This window comes from Rhea americana, unplaced genomic scaffold (genome assembly GCF_003343005.1).
Source record: "Rhea americana isolate MKP2758 unplaced genomic scaffold, rheAme1 scaffold_18, whole genome shotgun sequence".
NCBI lineage: Eukaryota > Metazoa > Chordata > Aves > Rheiformes > Rheidae > Rhea > Rhea americana.
Genome location: NW_028185927.1, coordinates 3,915,547 through 3,938,245, shown reverse-complemented (window position 1 = coordinate 3,938,245; position 22,699 = coordinate 3,915,547). Strand labels below are relative to the sequence as shown.

General features: G+C 39.8%; 1 protein-coding gene across 1 annotated transcript in view; it reads right to left on the bottom strand.

The window, feature by feature from the left end:
• The window catches only part of AKAP6 (A-kinase anchoring protein 6), a 211,803-nt gene that overhangs the window by 162,410 nt on the left and 26,694 nt on the right, over positions 1–22,699 (bottom strand). Inside the window, exons 2-3 of the mRNA XM_085301681.1 lie at positions 12,700–12,951; positions 6,854–8,644 (exon numbers count right to left, since the gene is read on the bottom strand). Of these exons, the coding sequence (XP_085157807.1) occupies positions 6,854–8,644; positions 12,700–12,951 (2,043 nt within the window). The remainder of the gene's footprint in view (positions 1–6,853; positions 8,645–12,699; positions 12,952–22,699) is intronic.

Sequence of the window (22,699 nt, the reverse complement as noted above, 5' to 3'; positions counted from 1 at the left end):
TTTTTTTAAAAAAAAAAAAAAAAAAATCAGAAAATGCCATAGGTTCTTTAAAGAGGACAAGGAATTCAAACCTGTGTTTTTTTTTTTTTTTTTTTTTTTTTTGTGTGCTTCTGTCTTATTCTTTATTTTTACCCTGAAAAACTTGCTGCTTATGGCAAATTTAGTATTTTTCCTTGTTTTCTATACTCAGCAGAGGTGTAGGTGATTTGCACTGCGATGCATAGTTGGACTGACCCTCAGTGTGCACTTACTGAGCTAGTTTTATCCGAGCTGCTAGTTTAGCTACTGCTAACAGCGCAGCAGGAGCAGGAAGAGCTCAGGACAGGCTAACTACCCACGGGCATCCAAACCGTGCTGAAAAGTGCAGCTGAACCGTTATCTCTGTTTTAAACTACCCTGTTTGCTTTTAGTCTTGAACAGTGCGGAGAAGAAACAGTCGCATAGCCAGATGCTGGCTTCAGCAGGGAAAAAGCAAGGAAAAGCCAGTTTCCCTGGCTCAGGCAACCACACAGTCTGCAGCTAAAAATGTGTGTGTGTCTTGGYTCTCCCGACAGCCGGCTCTGGCGAGCTTCCAAACATCGTCCAAGGGAAACCAGCGGCAAATCCAGCTCTCACTCTGGCAACCTTGTTTGAATCAGGGTTCAGAATAACTCTCGACTAACAATAAAGGAATATTCAGGTAAGACTCTAGCTTGATCAGCTAAGCATAGCTCAGCTGTTTGAGAGGATTATCGTCTCCTAAAGCCAGGCCAAAACTCCCCATTTTTTGCCCTTCCAGTTGCTTTCAAGATAATTTTCAAATATTTGTYCAAGTCCTACAGACTGAAAGAAGCCTCTAGGAGACAGTTTCCTGTCCCTATTTGCMACAAATTATATTCACTCTGATGCCTAATGATGACAACTATGATTTAAAAGTCAGCATGCTTTAACATTTCACTCCTGATCATAGCAAACTGGAAAGGATGGAGGAACAAAGACCAGTTGCTGTCAAAACACATAAAGACACACAAGAAGAAAGGGATACGAACATATTTCGAAAAGTTATGCAACCATCTTACATAAGTGGACTTGATCTTTCCTCTCAAGTTGATCCTCTCTAGACCCTTGAACATTTCTCTTGCTCTGACTCATCTCCAGCATGTACACATTTTAAGGCAATGGTGCATTAACAGTAGAGAGAYTGGAATTTAATTTAGTTGGAAGTTAGTAGCACTGTATTATTTAAATAATTAAATATTTAGAACAGAGCATGACTATTTCATTATACTGTATCTTTCTGGAATATCCTGTACTTCTTGCAGAATATGCATAAAACATAAGTATTCAACAGCTTAAGTATATTATGTAACAGAACAACTAGACCTTAAAACATTGGGTATGGCATATCACAGTGTAGATATAAAGAAATGAGCATTCTTTCTCACCCTGCAGTATTTACTATATTTAAAGAAATACTAGAAAACAGCTTTCTCTTCAACAGCTTTGGGGGCATTTTTAACTTTGGCACTTCCCAAGGAGCACAAAAATCGATATAATAACCAGTTAACAGGGTTGTTCCAAAGTTATCCCAACTCTTAAAAAACAACAACAAAAAAACCCAAAMCAACCCTCACCGAGTGCTAGCCCCTTATCAGAGGGTGTTTGTGGAGGATTCAGTCCCGAACAACACAAGAAGGTTCCTCTTACACCAGCACCCCACACCCTGMATCCTCAATAGCAATTTGACTATTTCCCCCCCGTTTTGGAAGCTAGTGTCATCACCGAGAGCTTCTGAGCCTATTTCAGTGGTGCCTCCACGAGCAAAGGACTGAAAGCACTGAATAACCCCAGGCAACACCACCTCTGAGCTGACAGAAACGAGTCCATCACAGGATCCAGCTCCAGCTCTGCTGCACTCTCTGCAGAGGCCAGAAGGTAAGAAATAATCCTAGACCAATTTCTAGGAAGTTTCCATTTCACAGATAAATAATGSGGACAGTCCTGGTGCAGAGCCATCATGGTAGCTACGACGCGGATCGTTAAGACCTATCTCAGAGTCGTAARGCCGACGGTTGCTTAAAGCTGACCCGCGTGCCTGCGTCAGAGCAGAGGGCTTGCAGAACCTGCACCCCTCTGCAGCTGGGGACGGACGGCCCCAGCACGGGGAGTATCGGCCGACTCACGACAGCAAAGCGCGAGCCTGACTCTCAGCACAAAACGTGAAGTGGCGKTCTCAATTACGCTGCGCAAACCAGCAAGACTGGTTACAATACTGCAGAGCTGTCAAGGAATTTCTGTATCTGAGACCTCTTCTGCTCATCGTTTTTTCTAAATTTGTCACCAGCCAAGATCAGTATTCCAATATAAGCAGCATAAAGCCGCATGGTAAGATCAGAGATGAACTAATTTTGGCAATCATTTTTGTCTCTTATGAAAAACATGAAATTTATTTTAAGGGGAGCAGTATAAAAAGCACTGCTCCAGAATCAGCACTGATTCTGTCCCCCTTTAACCCAAACAGTACAAACTCTTCCCCCTTCTAGTCAGTTCTGATCAGGTCCCTGATCAGGCTCTGGAAGTCAGCAAAGCCCCTTGTCCAGCTCTGCCGTGCAGGGTCCCTGGGAGGTGCACTAACCCGCAGCAGAAGAACATGGAGAGCAGCATCACCCCTCAGCGCGACACGACGGTGGGCTCCCCGGGCAGGACACCGAGCCGGCAAAACTGACCGTAAACGCATGAAAAGCGGTGAGCTGGAAAGACGGGATCGACAGACATCCAGCTGCTACTTTCAGAGGAAATTCGGCTGTCCCTTGCAGAAATGCAGCCTGTGATAGATCAACCTGCAAGTCTGTATAACTGGAAAAATGCAACAATTTGCACCATACAGTAAGCCTAGAGGCCTGCAAAGCAAGCATATCTTAATTTAAATGGAGTGTCTAGCAAACAGCTACCTTCCCACTCTTTGAAATACTGCTCTCAAAAATAAAAGAGAACGGGATTATCAGCGACCACAGATGACAGCATCAGGATATCAGCATAGTCTGGCTAATACTGCTAGAGAAGGAGATAAAGCTGGCCAAACAAGGTTTCTTCTCCTCATTATTTTATTCGTGTGAGATGATCAAAAATGCATGATCATCAGATCAGCTCAAGATCACCTTCCCCTTCTAATATTTCAGTTTGCATACAAAACTGAAAAAAACTTTAAGGAAAGCTTATTTTTCTCACATAAAGTAAACTTTTAAAATCCTGAAAATCCTACCTTAGAGTCCTAATTTTAAATGCGAGAAGCGGCAATCAGTCATCTTACTGCAAAGGACTGTGTTAATTTTGCTCGTGAGAATGATGTCTTATCTTTTTCCTTCCAGTTAGGAAAACAGAAAATTCAGTGCTTAATCTGTGCTCTAAAAATTCATTTGGGGCAGCTCCCACCAGCTCACTGATGCCATTTCCAGAGCAGAACCATCCTTCAACAACATAAGGAACATTCAGAACCTCGTGTCACTCATTCTCACAGCTAATTCAAAAATCTCATTTCTGAAACGCACACGCAACTGCCACGGAAATTGTAACGTGCCACGGAAATTGTAACGTGCCACGGAACGGAGGGACCCAGCGCTGCAGGCGCAAGCGTGCACCGCTGAACTACGCGCAGCGCAGCACGAGAGCGACAGGAATACGGAGCGGTCACCAAGAGCAAGAAAATGTTCCACTTCAACAGCAACCTGGCCCAGTCAAGCTAAGCAGAATTCTCTTTGGGGACAGACAGATACATTTGTAGTACAACAGTATTTCTGCAAGTGCATCTGCATAATTGGGAGGTACGAAGAAATAAGTTTTTATCCGTTCCTGTGCATGACTGTTCTCAGTATACTTKAGAAGGCTTCAAAAAGTTGCCTTAGCAGAGATTCAACTAATTGCTTATTATCAAGATATTACCAGATTTATATTTATTCAAAATTATTCCTATCATAATAAAATATTGAAGTTTCCCTGTTCGCACTGTTATTTAGCTAAAATACAACTTCCAGTGATTTTCAAGCTGCCAGTTGTTTCTAAGCYGCTTTTCTTCCAAAACAAAAGGCTGATATATTTTAGCTTTGCTTTACAGCCTCCATAAAGAAAATATATTGAGCTAGACATTTGCAACAGTGTAACCGGATTACTAATGTTCATGAGCATGCTTCTTCTGTCCTTAAGTTCTCATTTCAAACCTGACTTCTTCAACACAAAACTGCCACTAACAAAAGAAGTATTGAATTATTGCTAAGACATGTACTCGTACAATTAGGAAACTCCTTTTGGGGGTTGGAGACTTCTTATTAAATAACGGCATGAATGTAAATGCAAAATGATGATAATTAAAAAAGAATACTTGGCACACTTGATGTTCTGCTTAGTGAATTATGAAGTAAGAGATCAGGTAAAAGAAAGAATTCAACTGTGCCACAAGTATGGGACGTTTGAGGTGGATTTTGTCGCAATAGTTCATAACATCACATATTTTCCATTTTCCTGACAAATTAAACAGTGTAGCTCAGCAAGGCRTCGTAGCATTACTGATATCAAAATTATCTCAGCAAGATTTCTTGTATCCAAAAATATGATTATTAGTAAGCATAGTCTTAYAAACAAAGGTATAATTGCTAGAAACAATGGGAAAACAGGCAAATAAGTAGCTCATGAAAATCAGATTTCTTCAAAATATTCTAATTCCTTTGCAAAAACATTTCRAAATTTTTCCTTTGCTAATTTTCATTCACGGTTCAGGAAGTACATTTTCAAGATATACCAGTGTAGCTAGTACATATCTTTCTGCATTAAATAAATATGATACTTCCTTGTATGCTGCTTTTAAGGACAATGATCACTGAGCAATTTTCCCGGCAACGATCTTTGCATCAGGCCTTCTCTCTGTCTAAAGCCTTTCTCCTGCTCTGAGCCCTTTCCCACAACAGCCTTCGCAAGGATATTTTCAAACACCTTTCTCAATGTTTCTCAAATATGGATCACAAGCAGAAGCACTGAGAAGTTGTAGGAAAAGCCGTGTTAACAGTAGCTAAGTTCCTCAAGGACAAGAGATGAAGCAGTAACGACTGGCTAGAAGGGTTGACTCTGGCCAGAGGATGGCTAACTACCTTTGATTGCTGCCAGGAGCTCAATCTGTTCTCCACAGGAGGTGCAGGGAAGAAGGGTATGAGGAGAAAGCAGGGTGTTTACAGCCAGCAATTACAGCTGGTTCGTATTCCTCAGTCCTGGCAGAACTGACCTGCAGCTGCAGGGAAATGCACAATGATAGAAGACCCCCCCAAAAGGGGCTTAACCCATTCAAAAACTTTGAGAAAAGTAGGTATGATGATTTGAGAAGGTGTTGTAAGAAGTTTCTCTGCCACCTGCTTCTTGTCTGCCCCTAGAGAACATCTTACTTATTCACAAGTGGCTTTGATGAGATTTGTGGCTTGCACAGACTGAAGGGCTATGTATCTGTCAGCTTCATCTCAACTGATTTTAACACTGTACAATTTTAAGCATAAAGATGGCTTGCAGTTACGAAGACAATTCTTTCATTACAGTCCAGAAGGTGATCCCCAGCCAACAGGATGGGGAGAATGACTTAAATCATTGAGCGCAACCTTTGGGGCCAACTGTTTCAGGGCTGACAGCTGCTGCTCCCTCCTTTAAGGAGAAATCTCCCTCTGTTTTGTACCCTGACTTTATATTCAAACATCTCTAGCTCAAATACCTTTTTACTGGTCACAATATTTTCAATATCTTCAAAGTTTTTTGAAAACATGAATCATAAGAAGTTATAAAACCAAGTCCTTGTTTTTTCCTTAGCTTTTACAGAGCTTGACAATACAGAAGGTAATGAAGATACCAGATTTGGCATTCAGGTACACAGATCATCCTTTATCCCATCTTCTGTCAACATTAAAAGTTTTTGGCATCGTAGTAGAGATGAAGATTTTTCTTTTTTTCCCGAACAGCCATTTTACAAAACTCTACTGAAGATGCACAAGAAATGTTCTGAATAGGAGAGCTCCTCCACAATGAGTTTGTATTTCTGGCCATTAGGAAATCAAAAGAAATTGCTAAGAATATAAGGTAATGACTACATTACTGAGATGGGTAGGTCTTTATTTGAAGATTTCAAACTCTYCTCCCTTTCCAAAGCTCACTACCTCCCCTTTCGCCTTTCCAAAGAGCTACTTCTCAAGGAGTGATGCAGTAGCCAAGGATAAAATCCCATCATCTGTAAAGCTGAATGGGACTGTAGAACTAGTATATAGCCACTATATAGGAGGGTTTACTTAAGAAGGAAAAAAAAATCCAAAGATTGACCTTATTCTTAGTTCCACCAGCCCTGGGGGTAGGGGGAAGAGGGAACATAAAATCACTGCTAGGGAAGTGAACTGATTAAGGAGAAATGTTGTTACTCTTCATGATATGACAGGAATCAAGAAAATGATTCCTTATCTTTGGGCTAAAGCAGTTTTCTTTAAAACAAGCAGATGATCTGAAGTGTCACTTCATTCAAATATAACAAAGATCCTTGATTTTCTAATGTTTGCTTATCTTTCACTTCATCCAAAAATAGCATATAATTTACCTGATTCTTTGCAAAGAGAAACTCTAGTAATRAAATAATGTTTTGCCAAGCTTAAAGGCACTGGCGTAGGTAAAACAATGCAGGCAGATTCTGTACAGTTAAACTACAATCTACCATAATTACAATATTCAGTGCTATTTTCTACTTCAAAGTAGTCACACTAGATGAGAATATTTTCATCATTTAAAGCAAACAAGAAAGCCACCCCCTTCATATATAGGCTTACAAAGAAAACTGCATAATAATAGGGGATTACTGCCTTACCTCAATTTTTTCCCATATGGTTTCATAATTCTCTTGATGTTGTATATCTTGCATCAGTTGATGAATTAAACCTGATTTACTTGAAGCAGAAATCTCATTCTCGGTGGGCTGAGAGACAGCAGTCCTCTCTGACTTTTCTTCGATRTATTTTTTGATGCAGGACACGGGCATACAAAGCTCTTCATCGGAGAGGATATCACTGAGAGGCCCAGATTCAATGCTGTCACCCAAAGAGGATACTATATCACTTGAAGAGCTTGGTGAAACCCTACCCAATTTCTTGTGCTTTTTTATCTGATATGTTGGATACATTTCTGAATCTGAATTCATTTCTGACAGCTCCCAGTCATCAATGTTTTGAACTGTTTCTCTTCTGGGCTTTTGTGGCAGCAACTTTGTCAAATTTTCTAGCTTCAAAGCCAATATTTCAGTCTGTTTGAGATGTGAAGGAAGTGCTAAATATTCATCAGAGCCGTACCAGACCTCATCACTATCTTTACCATTTGTAGTAACAGAACCTGGTGATGARGAGTAGCTTTTATTATTCTTTCTTATTGGTAGAAGAGGTGATGAGTTGATAAGCTCAGAACCAACTGAGGAAGCACACTTTTGGCTACGTGTTGGTGAACTAAACGGCTCAGTTTTACCTTGCGTTTGTTCATTTGGTTCTCTCTGGTTACAAGAATCTGATGATGTAGAAGTAGAATCTGTTTCTGTTCCATCCAGAGACGGAGAGTTACAAGAAACAACTCCATTTTGTAGACCTGAACGTCCCCTTTTTTTGACTTGTATTGGTGGAGCAATTTTACATACACCACCAGATGTTCTTCCAGATCTCACTTTCTCTGGAGTGTCATGAAACTTCTTGTGCTTTGATTTTTCTTTGCAGATATAGTAAGGAGACTTACCTAGACTTATGGGATTGTCCTTAAAGTGATTATTTATTGTGTACTCAAGATTTCTATCACCTATTTTATTCAAGCAGTCATATGACTGACTAACTGCAGATGGACTGTTAATGTAGGTTGACTGTAAAGCTAGGCAAAGCTTGGACCTGTCTGGTGGGTCTAACAATGAGGGTGTACTTCTGCTCATTTCATTCTTTACTATCTGAGAGATTTGCCTTTTTAAATCATTGACTTCCGTATAATCGTTAAATGCATCATCTTTCAGAAATAAACCTCTTTTTGGCAATGTTGGCTGTGTAGGGGAATCTTCATTATAGTTAAAGCAGTCTCTTATGGAYCTCTTAGGAGTTGAGTTTTCACAGTGAGGATGTTTGATTTTTTCAGTGTGCTGTGGAAGGTTGCGTTCCTGTTTCTCTAATGTGGAAATTGTTTTGCTGTCAGTTGACAAGACACCATCTTCAGAACATGGTCCTTTAGATAGTGAGGAATTCTCAGAAGAAGATAATAGTGAAAGCTCTTGCGGTGCTTTCTTGTCTTTGCTTCCTTCCTCATCTTCTGCTGAAAGAGGTAAATGTGTTTCTTTCTCATTTAAAGCTTCGTTACRCTGGGGAGCAATGGAATCAGTTGCTACTGCAAGTAATCCCACACTTCTAATAAGTCCTGGAAAGTCCTTATCCATCTCGCTGTAGTTCCAAGATTCAAATGATTTTGCTTTACCTTGACTGGAGGTCATATCATCTAGAGCACCAAGCAAATCCTCACTAGGACTATAGTCGGATAGTTCAAATGCGGTAATACCACAATCCAGCGACAAGTAATTTTGAGAACATTTGATAGTTAACTGTCCAGAATCATCAATTTCAGTTAAAGAATCAAGACGATCCTGAAACAGACAAAGAATAGGTACCACTTAGAAGAGTAAAACTCATATGCAGCACACAAAGTAATGATCAGCTACAACATTTGGAGGATATGCTGGATATTTGGAGCAGAAATGTAGAACAGCTCAAGGAACAGAAATGATAGCTGGGAATCCTACACCTTCGTCCTGCCTTGGTCCCTAGTCAGAATCTTCTCGATGATTCTTCAATCACAGACATAACCAGAGACCACCACCACAGCCGGCAAATGAGTAAGATCAGAGCCAAATTAATGTTTAATAAATATTCTGGTGATTTACTTGGAGATTAAAAAATCCAAATACTTTAAGATCTAGAAGTAGTTTGATATATAGCAATAACAGTAAAATCATTGATTTAATATTCTAGCATCTCGACAGGCCTCAGCTATTTCCTGATCCCAGCACATAATTTAAACCTGAATATATGACTATATAATTCTGAAATCATAGAAACAATTTATGTTCTCCTTTAGAATGGTGTACATTTTAAGTAACTCCATAAATAAAACTATTGGAACACAAGGAATTAGTAGAGAATGCTAATTTGACAAAAGAAACTGAAAAGTAGACCTAAATATAAAAAAAGCCATTAACCCATACTTAGAATATACACTTTTAACCCATACTTAGAATATACACTTACAATAACTGTTTAAAAACAATCATAAAGGGCAGAACTCACCCTGTATGTTTTAGGATTTTAACACTACGTACTCAAATTAGTATACTGGACTTTCTTCCTTTGTTCGAATCTTTGAAGGCAAATTCTGAGTATCYGAAATAGGTTCCTGTACTAATTATTCTCTGGAGGAGCTTGTCTCACTCCACGGACTAAACCCATAGCTTAAGGATCTTAGGCAATATGCCTAAAGAAGATGCAATTACCCCACTTCTTCCTCTTCTAGCAATGAATCGCTTTGACTATGGTCTGAACAAGAATAGTCTCAGCAGAGGAGCCTATCGTTTTCCACCTTTTATGAGCACATTTAGCTTTTGAGCCCTTTGTCTACCACACTCGTACCAATCAAAATATAAATATAAAAAATCTCCAGGTAAAAATATTGTTTATTAAAAARTTKGTTTAGAAAGTTATTCATTAATCAAAATCTTGGACTTTGAAAAATATCTTTTATTTAGTGCATTCTATCCAGATGAAGAGCTTATGCCATAAATTGTCCTTCATCAATAACCCAGAATTAAAGGGGGAAGTTTCTATAAATCTGTCAGATTTATATTTTGTAGCTGCAATTATTAAGGAAAATAATGACTAAACAATGATCTGTATTACAGCTGCATTTTCCCTCTAATCTTGGGAAAAGATTAGAAACTGTAAAGCCATATATAAATCAAAAACCTTTCCAAAGCCCTAAGGGCCTTCATTTCTCCTGAGTAATGAGCTCCATTCCTTCGTCTCTTAAAAATGTGTTTATTAACATTAATAAACTTTACAATCACACGCATTAAGCCGTCTTGCTTCGTCATTTCTCGGGCAGCCTCTTAAATGTGTGCTTCAGAGGAGCATTATTCAATGCCTGTATTACCACCATTTTTATTTCAGGAAAATGCTAAATTTAATTATTTGCTTGGCCGCCAATAGGAGCAACTTCTTTCAAAAGAACTGGCCCTTTTTGTGCATTAATGTTTCCTGTAAAGCTCTGTTGGCTGTATTTCCAACACCTTCCTTGCATTTATATCTAAACCAATACCATTCTGCATTTTTTGAGTATTTCAGATGAGCCAGTTTAACTTATAAGATATTTCTTTTGTGAATTTACATTCACAGCTTATCTGCTATACAGAGCTATAAGCACATCAGGATTCAGCTTATTTTAACACAGGCCTGTACTGCTCCTTTCCATATTTCCTGTCCTTATCGACTGTGAAGTAAAACTGACAGGTTGRGTCCTAGAAGTTAACTCTGATTTTCATTTGAATTTGAAAATTCAAAGCCTGGAGCAAGTTTTGGAAAACTATTTTGAGTATTTCCTGCCTCCTTTTGATCCAAAATACAATTCCCCTCAGAGGCTGCACACAGCTCATTCTTTCCCTTCTCATCTATCTTCGGATAACCCCAGAAGCAGAAAAATGGCCTTCAAAATGTTACTTCCCCCAATTTTTTTTTTTTAAGATGGTCACAGGCCGAGTCACTGGCTGCCCCCAGGGACCACCCAGGCTCCTGACCCCGCCAGTACAGCCTGTGCTGTACCTCCTCCCGCTCCTCCAGCCGCCCCACCAGGACAACCCCAGCTCCTCACGTCGCAGCTAGCGCCGCTTCATCCACRGAGCTCCTCCGTCACCACGGGCAGCCACAGCCGCTCTTCACCGCTAGGTAGAGGACCGCTGCCTTAAGGAGTGACCCAGGACGCTGCTTACCCACCATTTGGGGACATTAATTCACGGACTRTGGAAAAGCGTAATATTTGCTCTATTGGTTCACATCAAATGTCCATCTAGCCCAGTGTCCTGTGTCTACAACGTTTCTAAAGATCTTCTGCTAACTAAGCTTAAAAAAAAGAAAAAAAAAAGTATATGTAAAGTGGCCCTTCCTTTCCACCTCTGCCCTCAGCTCCTGCCAATGCTCACCATGGGGAATTCCTCATCCAGAGGTTGTAATTGCCCCTAACTTTCCTTAGTTTGTCTCATTTCTTTTTTCTTTCCACTTCTAAGCATCCTAAGGTAGTGAATTCTGTTACGTAACTCTTCACGGTGTGTAAAAATTTCCTTCTGTTCACTTGAACCCTAATGACTTCTACATCTTGTTAGGAGAAAAACTGAACCGTCATTCCCACTCGTATCCCCCAGGAACTACTGGAAATCAGGAGAATGATCCCCCACGGAAGGGTTATCTGTACGGATGAAGGTTTCTAGGTTTGCTCAAGCAGTCCCACTATTCACATATGCATTAAAACTTCTAATAGATAATACTTCTATCATGAAGCATGTATTAGTCCCACACAATGTAGTACTTGCTGGGAAAGGATATGGGGAAATATCRAAGAGGGGTTCAAAGATAAGAGTGCAGACCATTGTTTCTACTTTATATATCATTTCTTATAGTCAAATAAAGCACCTACCATTATATCTGAGAAAAATTTAAACAAATAACTAAATGTTTAAATCTACAAAGTAATTTCTGGAAACTTATTCTAACMTTAGAACAAAAACCTGATACTAATATTGCATCTCCACTATTGCCATCTACTAATTTTTATAAAAAATTATTTATGTTTTAGTCTGGGGAAAGAAAAGACATTATGCTGGGACATTTTGTCTTTTTTAAAAAAAATGTGCATTTTCTTCCAGTTTTAAAAATTTTGGGTTGTTAGTGTCCTTCTAATTAAGCTAATTTAGTAACAATGACTACCAAGGAAAAGGTAATACAGTCAAATGAATCTAGATTTACATAGCATTTACATGTGTGTGAACTCCACRCTCCTTATGAGCGAAAAACATACGACGAAGGCATACTTGCTTCCCAGGCAATRTATACAACTGTTTAGAGGCACACTGCAGAATCGCCACTAAAACAAATTTAAATGCATGTTCTACACTTTAAAGCAACATTGATCCAGTCCAGGAAGTTGTGGACAACATTATGTAAGCTTAAGGTYTGTGTATGCAAAAAGAGAAATGCTAAAGCTTTAGAGTAAAGAATTCTTTGCACACAAAAATTAAGTTTTGAGTTGGATATGAACCTTAAATTCAAGGGTGATGAGATCCGGAATTTTGGCCCAGATGTACCTCTGTAAACATACCTAGTCCTTTATGAAAAATATTCAGACTCAAAAAAACCATTGCTTGACACATGAGACACTTCTAAAATTCGGCCTTATGGACTGRTATTTCCTCTAATTTGGTTCAACAAGGATAAATATCAATTGAAGGCACTTTAGACAGTTTCTTACAAAATTAACTCAAATATCCAGATGGTAAGTCACCCTTAGAYTCATCATCCTAGCAGTTTTAAATATCCAACATGGATGAGCTGCTTCAAATGCAAACAAAATTCTCAAAACTGCTGAATTTAGTTACTATACCTCCTTTGTCTCCTCAGAAAATGCCTGCAGAATATCAGTCTGCCTGGTGTAGTTTCCATTGGCGTCTTGTAGTCCCTGGAGAATACGCTCGCGCAGAACCAGAACAGAAACACGTAGCTGGTGCCAGAGCAGTTGCACTGTATGGATATCGACTATCACATTGACAGAGTAAGACAGAAGCTTCAGGGAAAACTCAGTCTCTAGTAGAGCATGAATTTGTTCAACATGATCAGATATATCTTCGCAAATATCCTGTAATGAAAAAAGAAAGTAGGTGTTTAACTACAGGCACAGTCCTTCCGTGGATCAGCTCTTCTTGCTTTTAATTTTTATTAAATGCAGAATAGATTATTTATAGATTAGTATAGTGAAGGTAATGTAATTAATATATGTCTATATATCTCTATTTTTTCATTTATGGCAACGCTACAACAACTGAACTAGCAGCTGTCCTGTTTGGCACGAGCGCTCCCTAAGTGCAGAGCTAGCCTACAATGAGGAAGGATGGCACAACGAGACCACATCAATCAGAAAAGGAACGCTACCGCTGTAAAGTGACGTCCTAGAGTGCAGCAATAAGAAAGAAAATGGTAAGATTGCTGCAACCTAGTCTTTCGGTTTTTCTTTTTTGTTCCACCCCACCCCACCCACTTAAAACATGATGAATTGGATCTGTGCCATCAAAACTCTTTTGGACAGAATTATCTTTTCAGTCAGTCTCTACAGCCAAATAGGGCAAATGTCTGGAACAGACTCAACGTGGGCAAGCTATTTCTGAGATCCACTGCTGACTGCTGTGACATGAGGTCTGCTAACTTCTGCTCAGTCTTGTTTTGGAGTCAGCAACGAACAGATGATGATGGTGGTGGAGGAAGAGAAAGGGGGAGAGGAGAGAGGCTGTGAACAGTTGCATCCAGAAAGCACAATGTAAATGATCACTTTGTAAAATAAAGATTCGGACAGAATAACATTCTCCAAATTTCATGGTTAATGCTCCAGAACTCTAACCTGTGCTGCATACAGTGCAACATCCTTACAGGCTGGTCTTAATTCTGGTTGTGAAAGGACAGGGGAATACCCCAGGCATACTCTACTAAACAGCACTGCTTCCTAATAACTCTGCTTGAAAACTATGTATAAAAAGCATAAATGTGTAAGGAAATGTGATTAAAATACTGAAAACCAAATTAGCCCTAGAGCCTGGAGTATTATTTCCTTCCTCTGTAGCATATACTTAAAAACAGCTTACAAGCATATTTTAGATACAACGCTTATTTCCTTAAAAAACTTACAGAAATTTTAAGTTAAACCTTAAAAGATGGGGTTTTAAAGTAAACAGTAGTATATACATAATACCATCAAAAACCGGGCACAACTTCATTTTGATTCTTTTCAACTTTGYGTATTATTCAAACAAGTGCCACAAAGCCTTATGTCTCTGCTGACCCTCTTCACGGTGTTGTACAGCAGAATAACGAAAGCAGAATAACAAGACACCTAGTAAAGTCGATTCTTTCCAAATTTCAAAGTTAGCTATACAGTGCAGTGTTTTTTCTCAGCTTCGGTTTGATATTTTCAGTTTGAAAGTAAAACCAAATTAATCAATATGTGATTGGCAGCAGCATTTACAAGTTAAACCAAAATCAAATCCCTGGTTAATATTAAAAAAAAAAAAAACTTAGTACAACATAGAGCACAATATTAGTCCTTGAGCAACTACTATGCTTGAGTACTGTCAGCAGTGACTTGTTTTAATAAAACAGCAAAGGCTAAACAGAGTTCCCTGCAGGAGCAGCGCACAGCAAGGCCAGAGATGAGCGCAAAATCCTCGGGGTTTCAAMGAGCAGCGACGTGGGGCTGCCTCGAGACACGGGCCACATCGCGTCCCCTCTGTCTTCGAGACCTGGTTACGACAACCAGCATCTACTCGCCTGCGCACTTCCAGGCAGGCAACTCGCTAACAAAATCAGTGCACTAGTCAAACTGCAGACATTAGGACTAATTAAAGCTACACCTCTCGGCAAGTTCTTTTCTAAGCTTTRGAAAAGGCTATTATTCATTCATTTATCCATTTCTCAGCCTACCAAAACTTTAGCACAGCTGTGTTTCTACTCCTGTGGATGAACTTAAGTATGTTTCAATTTACACTATCAGTTTTCATTATTTTCTATCATGCACCTTGTTACGTTCCAAATTCAACTCCCAAAAGAATTGTCAGACAGCTTGTAAAATTCCCAGCTGTAAGAAAAGATTATTATCAAGGAGCAAAAATCTCCTGGCAAGCATCAGATAATGTACTGAAAATATTGGCTAATGAATCTAGATTATACCGTGAATTTTTGCACCTATACTGCAAAAAAAAAGGAGTTTTCAAGACCTACTACTATTCTAGCTACCAACTCATGGCAAGTTTCTGAAGCGGACAAATTTTCCACAGTAATGCAGAAATTTTTGTCCTGAAAGGCAAATCCCAACRCCCTTGAAGCTTTAGAAGAAGCACAAATTAAGCAAAAGCCAGGAGTATCTGTTAATTTTTTACATGACTTGTTATAAATTGCTCACTTTCCTCAAAAATCAAAGTCTTTGAAATACTTCAGRGACAACTGGGAGCAGAGCAGCAGCAAAATGCTTTATGTACTAAAAAGATAATAAACCATTCCTGACCATTGCGGTAACGCGGAGAGATCTGAAGGTCAACCTGGTCTACGTGCAAGTAAAGGAGCCTATTGGACACCTCCCATAACACAGGGATGGTCTTAAAATATAAGATTACTTTTATTTACTTTTTCTCTCTGAGAGAAACAAAGCACCAGCTCTTTAAAGGAGCTAGGTTTTAGAAAGGCTGGCTGACCAAAAACCGGGAGGACACTTGGCGAGAGGCCGAACAAGCCGAGAAARGGATGAGGTAGGCAAGTCCCTACACACCTTTTCATGATGCATAAATTCTGAGCTCCCTTTTGGGACTGGATCAACGGCTCGCTCTCTTCCAGCCCTAGAATTACAGGGCACTGGATTTCTGTCACTGTGGTCTTTACCTTCGTGAGAGAATAGGAAGGAAATTTTCCTTGGCTAATAAGTCAGTTGAAACGAAGTGCTTTTTAGATTTTTTCTTTTTTTTCACCTTCTCTTGACATTAGGTGAAAATCTGATTGAACAGGTCAGGAAGTTTGATTTAATCGCAACAGGGCCAGGCACAGATTTAAAGGGATTTAGCTCTTCTATTAATAGCTCAACGTTCAGAAGTCCTCGACAGCTGGCTCTGGAGCATGCACAGGTGCAACATGCCCAGGTAGCACTGTGCCACGGCAGATGCTCTGCTGTCCACCTGCACGCACGGTGAAGGGTGGAGCACACTGAATTTACTATGCACTTACAGCTGTTAGCTCTCTACACACATACTGTGTGGACATGTACCGGTCTTTTGGGTACTTCTTGAGAAGGAAAACAGACATGGGAATAGATGTGTAAAGGCTAAAAGCCAGGCTGCCATCAAGGGGAAATGATTAAGAAGAAATTATGACTTTCTCTATATGAGTTAATGTTACTTAGTCCTCAGCAGCAGAGCATCAATAAAGCTGCAGCCTGTTTAAGCCGTATCACATGCAGCTTGTCTTTACGCTTGCCTGGCACAAGATAGCATCTTGATTGCAAATAACACAATCCCAAATCCAAAATTATCTCACCAGCTACACCATTTTCTTACTGYTGCCCTGATATCTACGTTCAAATATAATTCAACAAAAGAGTTATATCTAGCAYAGATGTGAATTTAAAAGTTTATAAATTTCTGTAACAGTTAATGCAGTTCAAACACAGCACCAAACCATCACCAGCGATTCTATTAAAGGTAGAAATATGTCATTCACTTCTGAGGGAATTCAAGGGCAGCGTCTCTTCTGCTAAGCCTGCAGGAGGCAAGCTGACTATTTCCAGAGTTTATTGAAGTCCTGTCCCAAAAGTGGTACTTTTGAACAGTGGAAATACTGATGGTAAGAATTTTTTTTAGGACGAGTAAGAACTCCATCTGCCAAACATTTTCAGTGCAACTCAGAAAGACTGCAGAGGAAAGAAATTTCTGACTGGGGCAAGGAAACCCTGGCAAAAAGACAGAAAAAGTAACAGCAAACAACAGGACTTAAAAAAAAATTCTTTGCCTCAAGCACCTGGTATACATCTATTGCAGACCATACTCTTCACCACTTCTTGCCTTAGAATAGCCTTTTCGCACACAGTTACTTGAGTTTTACKGCGAGAATATTCCACTACAGTATTCTGCATAGTAAAATGCGCTTTGATCCCTCCCCATCTTGCACCAAATCATTTGCACAAGCCTCATCCGAACAGAGCCATGGCCCCGTCTTGCCATGGCCCCACAGCTGTAAATCAGTGAGAGCTCACTGAACACCTGGTGCAGCCTAACGTGGTCTCTGTCACCCTCATTTCTCCTACCTCTCTGTAGCRTAACAAAGTAGCGAGCAAGAAAAACACTGTGTTGTCACTTGTCCTTATTACAGTTTGTATTTGTAAATAAAGGAGAGCAATATCACAGGACGGTACCTAAATGCTGCAATAAGAACTAGTTGCCATTASCAAAAATGGTATGTTAAAAAAAATGCAGCTTTAAGTAATGATTAAAAAACACTTATCTGATGGCATCTATCACTAAACATATGTAGTTCTGTGGCAGTTGCAGTAGCACASAGCCGACAAATAAAAGCATGGAAATTCTTTCCCGTTTTATCAGTACACAGTTTCACGCCCAGCACCTTTATAGCAGAAATTGTAGAAAGCACCATTTCTGAAACAGCCTTTTGTAACCATTGATCTCAAACGTCTACCGGGCGCTTCCGTTCACGCGCTTGCCCAGCGGTGTTAAGGCAAAGGTTCTGCCCTCCTCTCGCAGCCTCTCTGCTAGTTCGGACTATGGAATTTCTTAGGCTACGGGGCTTGTATCCATTTGACTGCCAACTGCCCCCTTCACTCACTCKTCCCGACAGCTGGTCCCGTACCCGCAGCTGCCGTGTCCATCAGCCAGCTCCCAGCCCTCCGTGTCAGCTGAAATAGCCCGAGCTGCAAGCCTGCCTGCAGACAAAGAACTCGCGCCTAAACAARCCCCAGGATGTCAAAAAGCCTCTTCGGGAAAGTCGGCGAGGACATGTATGAGATTCCAGAAAGATGAAAGGTGGCAACACGCTGCTTCAGCTAACATCGGTGACGGAGGAACCAAACTGCAAGACTTGTGCTCTTTGATCTCGCGCTAAAACCTCGGCAGAAAGCACATTGCCATTTATTCTTATGACTGCTATACGTGCAAAACAAATCCATGATTTAAGAAAATGTCTATTTGATCTTTCTGTTTAAGTGCATTTTAATTCCATAGGAGACAAAAATTCCAAYAGGAACATACAAATCCTTTTTTCTTCTCCAGAAAAAAACTTGACAACTTCAGATTTTTTTCAGAGCCATTTTTTCCATGGATTTGAAAATTATGAATTACACTCACTCCCTGCACTCCTCTTTTCCTAGCTATATAGAAAAGTAACACAAAAGAGAGCACTGGCACTGCTAAACAAGTATCTGCCACTACTAGTAAAGTAAAAAAATTATTAGCAAATGATTTTTCCTTTAAAACATGTATTTCTCAAAGAGAAATAGTTTGTCACTTCTCTCTGCATCTAGTAACTATTTGCAGAAAGCAGATGCACCAAACAGTATTATAATGAGGATAAAATTCATTTTCTTCTGTTTTATTTTCTCCTGTTTTGGAGTAGCAGTTAGTAGAGCCTTAAGTGAAAATGCTATTCAGACTGTTTTGCAAATGTTTTTAAGTATATAACCAAAGTCAAAGGAAATAACCATGCATAAGCAATCCAGAATCTGACTAAAGAGGAACAACYGCCATGGATGGCTCTGGACTCACCGCGAGTCGTAAATCAGTCAGAAAGTGAGCTGAAGTTCGCCRGTGCTGCAGCTTGCACTGATGCAGCATTGAGTGACTAGGGAAAATGAATGCAACTTACTGGTGAAGAAGGTGAAGAGTAGCAAGAAAACTGCTAGCAGTAAAGATCCTTGATCCTGCCCTTCCGCTGAAGACACCGACAGCTTGGAGCCACACTGGTCTTCTAAGTGAGCTTCTGCCCTCTTCTCTCGTCGTCATTTACACACTATTGATAGCAACTTTCTCTCTTGCATTGTTCTTTTCTGCACATTATTCTCTTCTCCTACTTGCCTTTTATTTTGTTTTGATCGACTTTGATTTGGGATGAACTCCCACTAGGTGTTTTGACTGTATTCTGTCGTCTCAGGATTCGATGAGTTACGTTCTTATGTCATAGAATCACAGAATCAGTGAGGTTGGAAGGGACCTCTGGAGATCATCTAGTCCAACCTCCCCACTCAGCAGGGTCACCTAGAACACGTYAGACAGGGTTGCATCYRGGTGGGCCTTGAAGATCTCCAGAGAAGGAGACGCCACGACATACTTCAAACCAGGATGAAATAGGTGTCAAATTATCAGTGTTCATTGTACGAGCTTGGGTTTTTTCTTTTCATAACAAAATTGCTAAAATATGGTCATAAGTTGTATATGGTCATAACAGACGTGCACTAGATTATAACAGACGTGGAGATATTTGTTAAYAGTTTATGTGACCTGTTTTATTAGGATGTTTGTTATACAAGTGTATTGGTTGAGCCTCAGTCAATCAGGAAAACAAGCAGGAAGGAAGGAAGGAAGGTGTGCAATCATTCACTGAACGCTTCCGCCTGTCAAGTAGCAACGCCCGAAATGTTAGTTGTGAAGCTCTGGGCACGGGATGCCAGCAAACTTGCATTTGTTTTACCATATGGGTCACTGCTGCGGCCAAAGGCTCAAGCCTACTGTGAAAAAGCAAGAGGATCCTTTTGTCCAGAAGACAGGCGGCTGCTGCGGGAAGCTGTTCCAGCTAACTCGCAGGACCAGCTGCATTGCAATAAAAACCAGACCAGTCTGTACCTTTACGGTGGGAAAGGAGAGCTGCAGAGAAGGCAGATTGCTTTCAAGTGCTTATTTCCTCTGATAAGCTTAGCAGTACTTTGGTTTAAAAAGACTTTATAGTCATAACATTCACCATAGGCCAGGCTCTTAAATGCAAGGAATTACTTAGTGCACCTGCCAAGCTTCAGAGAGCTGGCATACAAAAGCWCTTTACTGTAAAGCCTGGTACGGGATAGGATGGAAGAGCCACAGGAGAGGGTATGGCAGGAAAATGAGACACCTCTGAGAGCTGTACTGAAACAGCAGGACGCAAATAAAACCAGAACCAGTCATTTCAGGGCTATTCCTGACATTTGTATGATTGGCACATCATTTTCACTCGTGTAAGAAACCACTTATCTGAACTGAATATGGCAAGGAACTAGAGCAGATTTTCAGCTGCGAAGATAGGTGCTATTGACCCGTACAATACTTCTAGCAGGTTTTGATTCTAGCAACAGCTGGCACTGCTGGCARAAGGGAATAAAAACTGTATGAAAACCTGGTCAAGCAAACAGCAGTAGAGGCAAAGTTTAAAAACAATACRCATTTCTAAAATATAGTTTGGACTTTGATAGTTGTCTGGGTTTGGGGTTTTTTTTTGTCTAATATTGATCATTTAAAGTGGTCGAGAAATAATAGACGATAATGCAGCTTTATACTAAGTACTTTCATCATACATTATATATTCACACTCACTGAAATGGAAAAGTGAAGACTTGTCAAAACATCCTTCAAATACTTTATAGATCTCTTCACGCAACACTGTACTTTTCCTGCAGAAATGGAAGCACTGTAGCACGTATCTCACAAGATAACTGCAATTCCATTTTATTTTTTACTTTCTTTTTAGTCAGCTTTTTCTTGCACTTTGCACCCCATACATACTCAATGGCAGTAAATGACATTTCCCAACAAGTTCAAAGTACCACACRCACACAAAATTTGAGGATGCAAGTGGAAGGGCATTGGACTTGTGCTAGACACACACACACACTGTGCTGTAGCTAGAACAACTGTCTGTTAGTAGTCCGGCCAGGACTGGGCTGTGTTTGACCTTGGTCTATAGAGTAGTTGGTTGAACTGAAAGAACCCCCAACTGYCATTTCACTTAAGATATACAAAAGCTAAATATATTAAATAATCATGTCAACTATATGAAGAAAGAGAAAACCACTCCTATCTTCATCAGATTTGATCAGAACTTTCACCATTTGATAATTCATATAAAATAATTAGCAGAATTCAGAGCTAATGCACCAACAGTTCAGCAATCTCCYGATGAAGCAATTATTCTTTTGAAAAAGGTGATTTCTCAACGCTTTCTACAGCTAACCTATTATTCTGACAACTCGGCTGTGAATGTGTCCAACTCTTCTCTCCCTGTTATAATTTGAAGAAAATTTGGCATTAGTCTTGACATGGAACAAGAAAATTATTGAATATTTTTGTGGGGCCATACAATCTTTTTAATTTGAGCTCTGTTTACTGATGAGCAGATCTCCTTTTACTATTTATACAAGAGAAATGTGCATTTATCTTAAAAGATTTTTCCATCTATAGACTTCAGAAAGACTCTTTTTTTTCTTAATAAAGTCAATAGAATTAATTAGGGCCTTGAATGGAGATCAGCTGCTCCTAAAGAGAAATTGCCGGTTTAGAAGAAAGAAATTTCTCAGAGAAAAGACCAGCTTCATTCTTGAAATAATTAGGTTTCAAATAACAAATGTAAAGTCTAACCCCACTTGTGTTTGAAGTTATTTCCCACCAGTCGTTGCTGAAGACAGCAAGAAGGACACAGGTCTCATTCTTGCGTAGACTTTGCTTTATTAGCCCTGCCGCTCCCTTTCGGGTCGATCCAYGAGCACTTACGGAGATCACAGAGAATTTTTCGCTAGCTCAGAACTATTCACAGGATGTCCTTGCTATATAGGCTGCATTGCATCCTACGTGCTCTGTTAGTGACCTTCCTGTCCTCCCTCTAAAACTAGAGGTATTCAAGCCAGCTGCCACGCTCTCCTAGGTCATCTTGTGGGTTAGGGATGGTTACAAAGCGTTCCAGCCATACGCGTGTGCTTCCCGTAGCCTGGAACGGACATGTCTCCACCTACCCGCACCCCGGGCGGCGTTTCACAGTGCATGGCCCCCGCTCTTACTGGGAAGAGTCAGGGTCAGCACGTACATCACTGCTAGAGAGTCCAGCAAGCGAGCAACGCTCCCAAGGTTCATCGAGGAAGAACAGCTGGAAAGACTGGCCGAAAGTTTAAATTACTATTATACAGATTAAAAGTGACTCTTAAGTGAATGAAGAAATAAAAGAGCACATTTTAGAAACACAGAAACCAGTTAAGAGGTAAATGTGAATCTTGAAATCTAAAACGTACAAGGTACCAATATTTTTATTCTGATTTCATTCATGAATGTGTAGATAGAATTTGATTCACTCATGAAAAATTTCTTCTAATAAGCAACTCTACCTCCATATTTTGATTTCCCATTAGACAGTATGTCACAAATCATCTGTAATTAGTGTGCAATAGGTAGCACGTGGCTTCGGTCGGCTTTTGGCACATATCAAAATGCTTACAAGAGATTTTGCATATAAAAACAATACACATTATAGCGTACATATACTATATGATTTAGTTGGTCATTTCCAAATCTGTTATCCCACAGGTGACTTAGTTAATATAGATGGACATTTAAAGGGGTGGGGAGGGGTACCTCTTTTTCAAACAAAATCATGTCCACAGTATTCTTGATTTTTGACAGAGATCTAAATGGTGGGACATAGTATAAATAGCCAGTGACCAAATTTCAGATTTTATACCAATTTTGTAGTACTTACGAATTTTAATCACAAATATTTCTAATGTAATGCAACCAAAACTGGCATATTTAATTGACAAAATGAAGCATGTATTCCCAATTAAATTGGTTTTAAGGAAATATCTATTAAAATTCAGTAACATCAAACAGATGCTT